At 38.1% G+C, this 12,056-nt stretch overlaps 1 protein-coding gene across 1 annotated transcript; it reads left to right on the top strand.

Annotated features, from left to right (window-relative positions):
• The first annotated feature begins 8,096 nt into the window (after nt 1–8,096).
• On the top strand, nt 8,097–9,676 carry LOC102228406 (poly [ADP-ribose] polymerase 11). Its single transcript, XM_023349765.1, has 6 exons — nt 8,097–8,142; nt 8,230–8,299; nt 8,388–8,469; nt 8,652–8,785; nt 8,882–9,033; nt 9,405–9,676. Exons 1-6 carry the CDS (start codon nt 8,097–8,099, stop codon nt 9,674–9,676), a joined length of 756 nt encoding a protein of 251 aa, XP_023205533.1.
• Nucleotides 9,677–12,056: the final 2,380 nt, after the last annotated feature.

Genomic DNA, 12,056 nt, shown 5'->3' with positions numbered 1-12,056 from the left:
GATAGTGTCTGTGCTTTGGACACCCGAATCCCGTGTTCGAGTCCAGCTTGTGACCTGTTATCATCATTTTGGAAGCAAAGTCTGCTTAGTGGATACTTGTACAAGTTTGAATCAAACAGTTTTTAGTTGCTTGGTTGGCGCAATGGATAGTGTCTGTGCTTTGGACACATGAATCCTGTGTTCGAGTCCAGCTTGTCACTTGTTATAATAATTTTGTAAGCAAAATCTGCTTAGTGGATACTTGTACAAGTTTGAATCGTTCAGTTTTCAGTTTCTTGGTTGGCACAATGGATAGTGTCTGTGCTTTGGACACATGAATCCTGTGTTCGAGTCCAGCTTGTCACTTGTTATAATAATTTTGTAAGCAAAATCTGCTTAGTGGATACTTGTACAAGTTTGAATCAATCAGTTTTCAGTTTCTTGGTTGGCACAATGGATAGTGTCTGTGCTTTGGACACATGAATCCTGTGTTCGAGTCCAGCTTGTCACTTGTTATAATAATTTTGTAAGCAAAATCTGCTTAGTGGATACTTGTACAAGTTTGAATCAATCAGTTTTCAGTTTCTTGGTTGGCACAATGGATAGTGTCTGTGCTTTGGACACATGAATCCTGTGTTCGAGTCCAACTTGTGACCTGTTATCATAATTCTGTAAGCAAAGTCTGCTTAGTGGTACTTGTACAAGTTTGAATCGTTCAGTTTTCAGTTGCGTGGTTGGCACAATGGATAGTGTTTGTGCTTTGGAGACATGAATCTTGTGTTCGAGTCCAGCTTGTGACCTGTTATCATAATTTTGTAAACAAAATCTGCTTTATTGATACTTATACAAGTTTGAATCGATCAGTTTTCAGTTGCTTGGTTGGCACAATGGATAATGTCTGTGCTTTGGACACATGAATCCTGTGTTCGAGTCCAGCTCATGACCTTTTATCATAATTTTGTAAGCAAAATCCGCTTAGTGGTACTTGTACATGAATCTTGTGGTTGAGTGATTGACCCTGGGTCTCTCCCTCTACTTAGGTTGTGTGAGTGACCCTGGGTCTCTCCCTCTACTTAGGTTGAGTGAGTGACCCTGGCTCTCTCGCTCTACTTAGGTTGAGTGAGTGACCCTGGGTCTCTCCCTCTACTTAGGTTGAGTGAGTGACCCTGGGTCTCTCCCTCCACTTAGGTTGAGTGAGTGACCCTGGGTCTCTCCCTCCACTTAGGTTGAGTGAGTGACCCTGGGTTTGTGGCTTTCTTAACTATCCCTCATTTACAGAACAAATGATTGGCCAGTTTAACTGGATTTAGGCTTTAACGTGGTTTTTTTCCTAAAATCTGCTTTCATAGCCAACTGGCCAATCAGAAGAGTGGATATTTTGTTGCGTTTAATCTGCTACCTAACTAGTTACTAACTATCTATTTACCTTAGCTAACCGTAGGCGTACGACTAGTGATCAGACCAGATCTGATTGGTCGCTGTTCAATCACCTTTAGGCTTAAAAAGTGTCCCTAAAACATAAATATCTATATTCAGACGTCAAGAGAACAGGCGTTTCAACGTGCGTTCATTTATTGTCTTTCTCAGAACAGTACAATACAACTGCAGTACTCAGAAGACACAGCAGATGGCAGCATAACAGCCTCTCCATTAATCATTGAACAAATACTGCTTCATATTTCAACACTCACACTTAATTCTTTACAATGGTATTAAGACACAAGATAGTGCTGAAATAAATTTTAACTCAACTTGCAAGACTAACGTATTAGTCATTTTCTGTTTATAGTTTACTTTTTGTCTTGCTATACTCAACAAAAAATAGTCAACTTTATAATGAAAACTACAAAGCAAGACATTCTATCACAGATTTACATTGGAAAAAGTCCAATCTTTTTTCTAAAATACTCAAACTTCTGTCTTGCAAGAGGCTTTTTCAAGATATCTGCCTTCATGTCATCGGTTGGACAATATTCTAACTTGACTTCTCCATTCTGCACACATTCACGAATGTAATGGTAACGAATATCTATGTGCTTGGTTCTTGAATGGTCCACCGGATTCTTTGCTATTGCCATGGCTCCTTGGTTATCCTCCAGAATCACTGTAGGCTTTGTGACCATTCCAAGATCACTCAGTAATCTTCTCAGCCAGGTTCCTTCTTGAGCTGCTTGACTAAGAGCAACATACTCAGCTTCTGCTGTTGAAAGTGCAACCGTTGCTTGTTTTTTGCTTAGCCAGCTCACTGCTCCTCCGGTGAGTAGAAATATGTTGCCTGTTGTTGAACGGCGGTTGTCTTGATCTCCAGCCCAGTCAGCATCAGAGAAACCAGTCAAATCTTTGTCCCCTGAACAGTCATACTTTAGAGCACATGTGTCAAACTCAAGGCCCGTGGGCCACATGTGGCCCGCTACGTCATTTTATGTGGCCCTCTCCCCCCTACCACCGTTTTACAGCCCCATTGATTGACTTAAAATAGGTTTTGAGCACGAATTGACTACAAACTACATATCCCATAATGCCTTCCGATTCTTACCAACCAACATTACGGCTTCTCGCCACTAGAGTGCAGCAGAGTCACCTCAAGCTGATTATTAATTTTACCAGCGAATAAAACTGAAACATCGGCAAGCTAACGAGCTAAAGAGCGAAGTCCCGCGATGTTTCAATCGAGGACTTTTACCGTCTCCTGCCCCCTGATTTGATGCCACAGCTTCGACTCCATGCAGCTCGCGTTTTGTCCATGTTTGGAAGCACCTATCTGAGCGAACAGATGTTTTCAAAAATGAATTTAAACAAGACCAAGACCAGATCGCGCATTACTGACGAAAACCTACACGCCATTTTGTGGATTGCCACAGAATAGAACTAAAACCAGACATGGACGGACTGACCAGGGGAAAACGGTGCCAGACATCCGGCCAGAAAACATTGGTAAGCACGAACAAACTAAATTTAAATAGAATGAATGTAAAACCAAAACTCAGTATACTGGAATATAAATATAGTTTATTGGTTTTGCTTGTTTTGTGTTTATTTACAGAACACAACACAATGAGGATGTGTGTGAGTTGGTGACAGGGTGAAGAGGATCAGCTTTGTGTTCAAGGACAGGCAACATCACCTCATTGTTTTGTTCTTATGTGACATACATGTTCGTTGTGTAATAAATAACGAAAAAGTTTTGTGAATGAAGTTGAGAGTTAATATCAAAACTTGTTTTTTTATTATTTGTCTGCTTATCTTTAAAGCAGACAAAGATTAATTTTCCCAGCGAATAAAACTGAAACATCGACAAGCTAACAAGCTAAAGAGCGAAGTTTAGCTGAGCAGTTTAAAAATACTGTAATTTTTTAACTGAGCAGTAATTTTACATCCATACAAACTCAGATGTAATATTTAAAACTTGAATACATAAAATCAGTTATTTAAGAATATGAGGTGTTTAATTTATTTTTAACATTGTATTTTCATACGTTTATGCTAGGGTTGCCGAAGTCTAGTTTTCCAGACCTATCACTCTGCAACTTTAGATGTGTTCTTTCTCTAACACAACTGGATCATAAACTCATTCATAGGCCTCTACAGAACTGAATTGCTGCTAATGAGGGAAGTCAACTTTTTGTCTGGGGTATGTTTTAGCAGGGACACATCTAAAAGTTGCAGTCTGGAGGACTGCACTTGGGTCAATGTGGCCCATTGAGGGTGGCCAATATGCTCATTACAAACACAGAAACACAATGCAATATAGAATAAATAATCAAAACACAGCATTAAGTCAAGTTCCATCAGTAAATTTGTAATTGATTACATTTCAAATACAATTCTAAACAGGTGGGTTTTTAGTTGAGATTTAAAAGAAGTCAGTGTTTCAGCTGTTTTACAGTTTTCTGGAAGTTTGTTCCAAATTTGTGGTGCATAGATGCTGAAAGCTGCTTCTCCTCGTTTGGTTCTGGTTCTGGGGATGCAGAGCAGGCCAGAACCGGAAGACCTGAGAGGTCTGGAAGGTTGATACAATAAAAGCATATCTTTAATGTATTGTGGTTCTAAGCCGTTCAGTGATTTATAAACTAACAGTATTTTAAAGTCTATTCTTTGAGCTACAGGGAGCCAGTGGAGGGACTTTAAAACTGGTGTTATGTGCTCTATCTTCCTGGTTTTAGTGAGAACGCGAGCAGCAGCATTCTGGATCAGTTGCAGCTGTTTAATTGATTTGTTGGACAGACCTGTGAAGACGCTGTTGCAATAATCAATACGACTGAAGATGAACGCATGGATGAGTTTCTCTAGATCTGGCTGAGACATTAGTCCTTTAATCCTGGAAATGTTCTTCAGGTGATAGAAGGCCGACTTTGTGACTGTCTTTATGTGACTCTGGAGGTTCAGGTCAGAGTCCATCACTACCCAGGTTTTGGGCCTGGTTGTTGGTTTTTAGTTGTAATAACTGAAGCTGTGCATTGACTCTAGATCTATAACTCTAGATCTATAACTCTAGATTGTTCCTCTTTAGGTCCAAAAATAATAACTTCAGTTTTGCTTCTGTTCAGCTGGAGAAAGTTTTGGCACATCCACACATTTATCTGTTCTAAGCATCTGTTCAGTGATTGGATGGGGTCAAAGGTCACCTGGTGACATCGTAATGTAGAGCTGTGTGTCATCTGCATAGTTATGGTAGCTAATATTATTTCCTGTTATAACCTGAGCTAGTGGGAGCATATAAATATTGAATAAAAGGGGCCCTAGGATTGAACCTTGGGGTACCCCACATGTGACCTTTGACCTCTTTGATGAAAAGTTTTCAATTGAAACAAAGAAATCCCTGTTCTTTATGTAGGATTCAAACCAGTTAAACACTGGACAGGAGAGTCCGACCCAACTCTCCAGTCGATTCAGTAATATGTCATGGTCAACAGTGTCAAAAGCTGCACTGAGGTCCAACAGAACCAGCACTGTGGTTCTGCCACAGTCCGTATTTATATGGATGTCATTGAACACTTTTACGAGGGCGGTCTCTGTGCTGTGGTGAGCACGAAAACCAGACTGGAAGGAGTCAAAGAGGTTGGTTATCATTAGGAAGCTAGTTAATTGTTTAAACAGCTTTTTCAATAACTTTGCTGATGAATGGGAGGTCAGAGGTCGGCCTGTAATTCTGCATTAGTGATTTGTCCAGATTGTTCTTTTTTATAAGTGGTTTGATTACTGCTGTTTTCAAAGCCTGGGGGAAAACGCCTGATGAGAGCGATGAGTTTACTATTTGGATCAGATCAGCAGCAATAACAGGCAGGACTTTCTTAAAGAAATGTGAGGGTAAAACATCCAGAGAGCAGGAACTGGAGCTTAGTTGACTTATAATTTCCTCTAAGGTTTTATAATTAAGTAGTTGAAATTGGGTCATTTTTCCTATATTTGTTTTGTTTGGGCACAGCATTGGTACTGACTTTATAGTGGATGTACAGATTAATGCTCTGATTTTTTGAATTTTCTCTGAAAAGAAGCTGGAAAACTGGTTGCAGGCGGCAATACATTGGAATTCAGGCGGTAATATCACAGGAGGGTTTGTGATTCTGTCAACTGTTGCAAATAAAGCTCGAGCATTATTAATGTTTTTGTTTATGACATCTGCAAAGAAAGCCTCTCTTGCATGTTATAGTGTTGAGTGATAGTTACGTAGTCTTTCTTTATAGATGTCACAGTGAACGTGGAGTTGAGTTTTACGCCATTTTCGTTCTGCCCTACGGCAGAGTTGTCTTGCAGATCTAACTGTTTGTGTATTTCTCCATGGAGATTTCTTTTTACCAGACACAACCTTCATTTTAATTGGGGCAATGGAATCAATAATATCTGAGACTTTAGACTGAAAATCATTCACCAACTTATCTACATCATTACAGCTTAAGGGTGAGGAAGAAGAGTATATTTGATTAAAAGTTTCTGCTGTGTTTTCAGTGAGAGAACGTTTTGTGATGGTTGCTGTTTGTCCAAGTGGGTTAAAAGATAAAGAACTTTCAAAGATAACAGGAAGTGATCCGACAGGCGACATCAGTTACAGAGACATTGGAAATATTCACACCCTTACTGATAACCAGGTCCAGTGTGTGTCCTTGAGTGTGTGTTGCTTGTTTGACATGTTGTGTTAGACCAAAAGTCTCTAAAATATTAGCGAGCTTTTTTGCCCCTTTGTCTTGGGGGTTGTCAACATGAATGTTGAAATCACCAACAATTATTAAACAATCATAATCAATACATATAAGAGATAGAAGCTCATTCAAGTCAGTTAAGACATTTTCCACAAAAGTTGGAGTTTTGTATAGAGTTACAGTCAAAGTTCATTTGTGGCCTTTAACCTCAATTCCAAGATACTCAAAAGAGGTGAAATAACCCAAAGAGATTTTACTACAATTTATGGTATTCTTAAATATTGAAGCCACGCCTCCTCCTTTTTTGTGTTTTCTATTCTCACTGAAGAAATTGTAGTTAGGAGGCGCAGATTCAATTAGTACGATCGATTCATTATTATCATTCAACCATGTTTCTGTCAGAAACATAACATCGATATTATGCTCAGTGATGAAATCATTAATTAATAGAGCTTTAGCACAGAGATCTGGTATTTAAAAGAGCGAGTTTAAGTGACTTGGAGGCCAAGAGTTCTTCAGTCTGAGGTTCCTTTAGGCAGGGGAACAGTCTGATGTTTGAATTAAAGCAGCTGTATTTTATGTTTCTGTTTCTTGTAAATTTTCTTGTAGTTATCCGGACAGGTAATGTCCTGTTCTGCATTGCCGGGGGGCCAGACACATTCTGGAGCAAGAAGGGTGTAAAGATAAAGTCTGGACCCCGGCCTCAGACCTCAGAAACGCAGAGTGATGGATCCTCTGGGAAGTTAGAGTCAGGTGGCTTAAATGAAGTGAGGTCTGCTACGTGAGCGCTAAGGAGTGATGTCCCAAGTACAACCTGTTGATTCATTCCATCTGTAAATTTAAGAAACTCCGGTCCAGACGACATTTCTTCATGTGTATCTTGTGAATCCTGTGAATGAGTGGGTGAGCAGACAGGGAGGGGAGAAGGAGGAAGGGAACCAGTCGCTCTGTCTTCAGTCGATGTATCAGTTTGTTTTTGTTCCTGATAAGCAGAGTGTTTCTTCCTAGTCAGAAATCCTTGAGCCTGTTCTGAAGTGATGATCACGTTGCTGTCCTTGTTGATAAAATGAAAAAGATGTGCAGTGAGTGGCTTTATCTCAGGTTTTGAAATTGTTTCCTGGTATGTCAGCTGTTGCTGGAGAGGTTGTCAGACATACCACAGCCCTGATGGTAAATGCTAAAGGCAAACATGGAAACGTGTGTGGGGTTCCTCAAGTTCCTCAGTGCACTTTTATTCATTATTTTTATGATTCACCCTAACCTAACTTAAAGGGAGTAATTTAGTTCAGGAGCCATAAATACAAAGAGAGAGATACTGGGGGTTCATTTATTTATTCAGCTTTAGTTTGTCAATGTTGGCTCTAAATGAAGTAGAAAATAGCCATGTTTTTTTGTTGTTGTCTAGGACCCTCCCTGCACATGTTAATTTAACCGCCATGAGACCAAATCAGAAAAGGGTGAAGTTTTTAAAGGTGGGAAAATAAATAATGCCCAGAAATGTACATAATTTCTTGTTCTATTTATCTAGACCTCGACTAAACTTAAATTGAATTCCAGACGTTTCCAAACTGAGTAGAAACTCTTGACACAGTTAACTGGGTGTAGGACAGCCAGCCTACCTCAGTGAGAGTGGTTTAGCTCAGGAGGCAAAAACCTCAAAAGCCAAATTAAATAGTCATATGAGTGACTATTGCTCTACCACTGACAGATAGAGCAAGTTATCTTTTTTATTCAGCTTTAGTTGGTAAGCACAATGTGGGCTCTAAATGAAGAAGAAAATATGGACACATCTGACACTCCATGGCATTGGTAGGCAGATTGTGGGAGGTGGCACAGATTTGAGGTAAACTTTTATCTAGTTTTTTAAGAGTTATTGTTTGATCAATATAGCAGTGTCTTCTTTTTGTTCTTCAGAATGATCCCAGTAATCGTGTAAGGAGCGAGGATATATAGAAATTTTATTTGAACGACAAATCCTTTATGGTTGTAGATGCCGGCAGCTATGTGAGCAAAATAGATTTTTCAGGTCTGTGTGAACACCCATTTAATCTCAGCTGCTACTTTGCTGCTACTGAAAATTAGAGAAAATGTGTGGGGTTTTTTTTCCATGCAGTGATGTTACAGACGGACCTCACCACAGGGAAACAAAGAAGAATCCAACGCAACTTTAATCTTGAGAATAGGTGAGATATTGGGATCCATTTGACTACAGCACTGTCATTTCAGTTTGATTTTACACTAAATGAAAGCGAAACCATGGCTATAGTTCAGACTTTGCTCCTCCCACAGGTGTTCCTGTTTCTGTTCTCCACCTGTTTCCTGGGAACATTTGGATGCTACAGGTCCTTACCGGGTAAAAACTTCTAAGTCACATTATAGGTGACATACACATGGGCTGGTGTAGCTCCCAAGGCTACATTTTTTGACATGCAGAAATTTTACTCTAATTTAATTAAGTATATTAATGATATTTATGCATTTTTAACCCTTTATACTGCTCACGCCTTAAACCTCAACGTCTTTTGTGTTGCATAGTTGATCCCACTGGATAAACGCACCCCAGAGTATCAGGATGTGGCTCATTATATCACACATAATGGACTCCTGAATAAGACCATAGTATCAATAACAAGGATACAAAACTTGGACCTCTGGGAAATGTATTGCAGGTAAGAAAGGCTTTTAAATGTAAGTGCATTATATTTTTTCTTTCCTCCAGCTTGAAAACAAACAAAGGAAAGTTTTTATTTATTTTTTACTTTTAGAAAAACGAAACAACTAATGAGGCTTCAGGGTACCAACAGCATTCAAGAGAGATGGCTTTTCCACGGCACTGACAGTGAAAATATTGCCAGCATTTGCACAAATAACTTTGATTTATGGTTGGCTGGACAACATGGGAAACTTTATGGCAAAGGTAATGAAATCAGTATAGAAACCTTATTAATGTGTGTGTGGGGGGTTGTGCGTGGGAGTATACTTGTATATATTGCATTTAGAGAACCACTTTCACCCTTTTTACCATCAAAGCGGGGCCATTTGCAGAACGTGAGGACCTCAACCTCACTTTTTTGCACTTCTACTATGCTGTACTCAATAGATTTTATGGTATGATGTGAATTAAGTTTTGGTTAAGTTTAGGATTAGGAATAGAATTGTTAGGTAAAATGTCATAGGCATAAATGTAGTTACTAAAGTGAATAGAATTCAGTAAAAAGCGTGTGTGTAATGTCACAAAGCTTCTTTTTAAGCTGATCAAATCATTTCTTTTTCTTTTTCTCTCTGCAGGGATATATTTTACCACGTGTGCATTCTATGCAAACACATACAGTAGCATCAGGAGAGCTCCAACAAACGGTAAACTCACTAAAGTGATCTTTCTTGCTCGGGTGATGGTTGGGAAATCGAAACTTGGAGAGTTTTATTTCTCTAAACCAGATCATGGAAGCCTTGAAAATTTTCACGACAGCTGTGTGGATGATCTCGACGATCCGATGATATTCATCACATTTGATCCAAATCAGATATATCCGGAATATCTTATTGAGTATGAACTTTAGTCTGTTAAGAGTTTTTACAGGAAAAGCTCCACACATTTCATTAGAAGCCCAGATTTAATAATTTACAGTGGAGACTGTTTGTTTTATAACTAATTTATTATATATATATATATATTTTTTTTTTTTTTTGTATTTACTTTAGAAGTTTATGATTTTACAAAATGTTACAATCACAAAATGAAGATTTAAGTATTCAAAAGAAAACTCTGTTGCAGAACCACACCAACGCTTCTTCATTCCTGTTTTAACCTCTTTTGGTCCATTAAGGCCTCCTGCTTCTTGACTGCATGAGTGGAAGAAACATGCAGATGCATATTTATATTATAAGTCATTAACATAAATTATTATCAATCTTTTTTTCTGAAGTATTAGGTAGGTCCTGGCCTCTACCAAAATCCTAAATAGAAGGATTTTGCAGACGTTCTTGCAGATTTCCCCGTACAGCTTTTGACAATTCCACAAAAAAAATCTTAAGCTCCAACATGCTGTACAGTCTTTTAATGCAAATTATTAACAAAGGTAAACATCTGCTTGCCTTTTGCTTTTCTACTGCTGACAGTAGAAAAGCCAATAAAGCCAATAGTGGCTTTATTGCCAATAAACGCTCAAAAGGAGGGAATGAGAGCCAAGCAGCAGAAAACATTAAAGCTTAAACTTCCGCACATTAGTTTATAACGGCAATTACTCTGAAGAATAAAAGGATATTCTGTAAAAATCAATCTTCATATACAGAGAGAGATTTTTCAGCATAAATGTGTGTTTGACTAGAAATATTATGGTAATTGAAACCCTGAGGGGAAAAGGGAATTGCAATCTGAAATAATATTTTTAAAAAGACTCTTAATGTTACCACCCTGCTAGCTAAAATGATTAAATATTTCGAAAATAGAGTTTGATGTAAATTCGTTTTTTTTTTGATTGATACCGCAGAATTTAATGTAAAAAAAGAGATGTAAAATATATCAAATTAGATGGACTTCATAAAAACTGCCAGCAGAGTGCGCTGTTGTATCAAGAAGGAGCTGTGCATAAACGTATGTCACCAAATCAGCAATCTCATTCACTTTTATAAGCAAATATCTGAGAAACTATGTATGAGACTTTATTTATTTATTCTTATCATATGCCACATGAATTAAAACAAAATCACAATCCAATTTTTTCTTTGTGTTTCTTGCTATTCTGTTTTTTGTGTATTGTTCAATTCTAAACCATCGCATTACTACTATTATTATTTCTGAGCTAGAATGCAATCACCTCGAACATTACTTTAAATTAATTTTATGCTATTCATGTAAGAGCTTTCTATCTGCAAATGAAAACCTCATACTTCATCCTCGGTTTTTTACATTTTGATTAAATACCCAAACATTTTGGGCTAACTTGGAAAAGATGAGGGGGGGGAGAGAAGTTTGAAACTTCGAAACCATTTCTGAGTTTCTTCCAAGCTATTAACTGAGTGATGTTTGATCTCTTCTTAAATATTTACCGCTTGGTGTTTTCCAAGGCTGCCTTTTTATCTACAAACACTTTGATGTCTGTTGGATTGGATGGTATCAACATGCTGATAATGGCTCCGTATCCATCTCTAATTAGCTCATCGGGATGTGTGTGTGTGTGTGTGTGTGTGTGTGTGTCACTGACTGATTGTCAGTCATTATGCTCTGTTGTTTGTAGGGGAATTAAACTGGACTGAGATTTTAAAGATCTCAGGCATGTTTTCATCAGCTTTTCCCTCCTTTGCTTTCTCAGAAGCTGTTCAGCCAATGGATCAATGTGTTTCTATACACACGTTAGAGGTTTAATTGGCTTAATCTGTATATGTACACCTGTAGAATAAAACACCGCTATATATTTCTTTTTGCCATACTTCATAGCAAACTGAGATTTTAACACCTTGCAACCAAACATCTAATTTTAGTTTATGTTGCTAATTGTTGCTTTGTTTAGATATTGCAACTAGAAGAATTTAAAAAAGCAGTAAAAAACAGACTTAACAGATACTACTGCTGTAATGTTTTTGTGTGCGGATAGAGAGAGTGAACTCCAGCTGAAGACTGGATTTTGTGTTTTTTTATTGATCTAGTCTGGGTATATTTTATTCAGGATTTTAACTTAATATGTTACCACATACATGTATGTTTTCACTTTGGATGACAGACACTGTTTTAAAGAAAGGGCTACAGAATAAAATGTGAACAGAAATATTTTTCAAGCTGTTTTCTGTGAATCAAGACGTGAAAAGCTGTTCGATCGTGTCTCGCGCTTTTACTCCTCAACTGGTCATCTAAGTTCCAGAAAGAAACACTCACTCGAAAAATCTTTTACTTTTATTATGGAAAAGTCTTCATTGTACTTCTTACAAAACACCAGACGGTTT

Source organism: Xiphophorus maculatus, chromosome 17, assembly GCF_002775205.1.
Source record: "Xiphophorus maculatus strain JP 163 A chromosome 17, X_maculatus-5.0-male, whole genome shotgun sequence".
In the NCBI taxonomy this organism is placed as follows: Eukaryota; Metazoa; Chordata; class Actinopteri; order Cyprinodontiformes; family Poeciliidae; genus Xiphophorus; species Xiphophorus maculatus.
The sequence above is the reverse complement of the archived record's forward strand: the minus strand, read 5'-3'. Positions and strand labels throughout refer to the sequence as shown.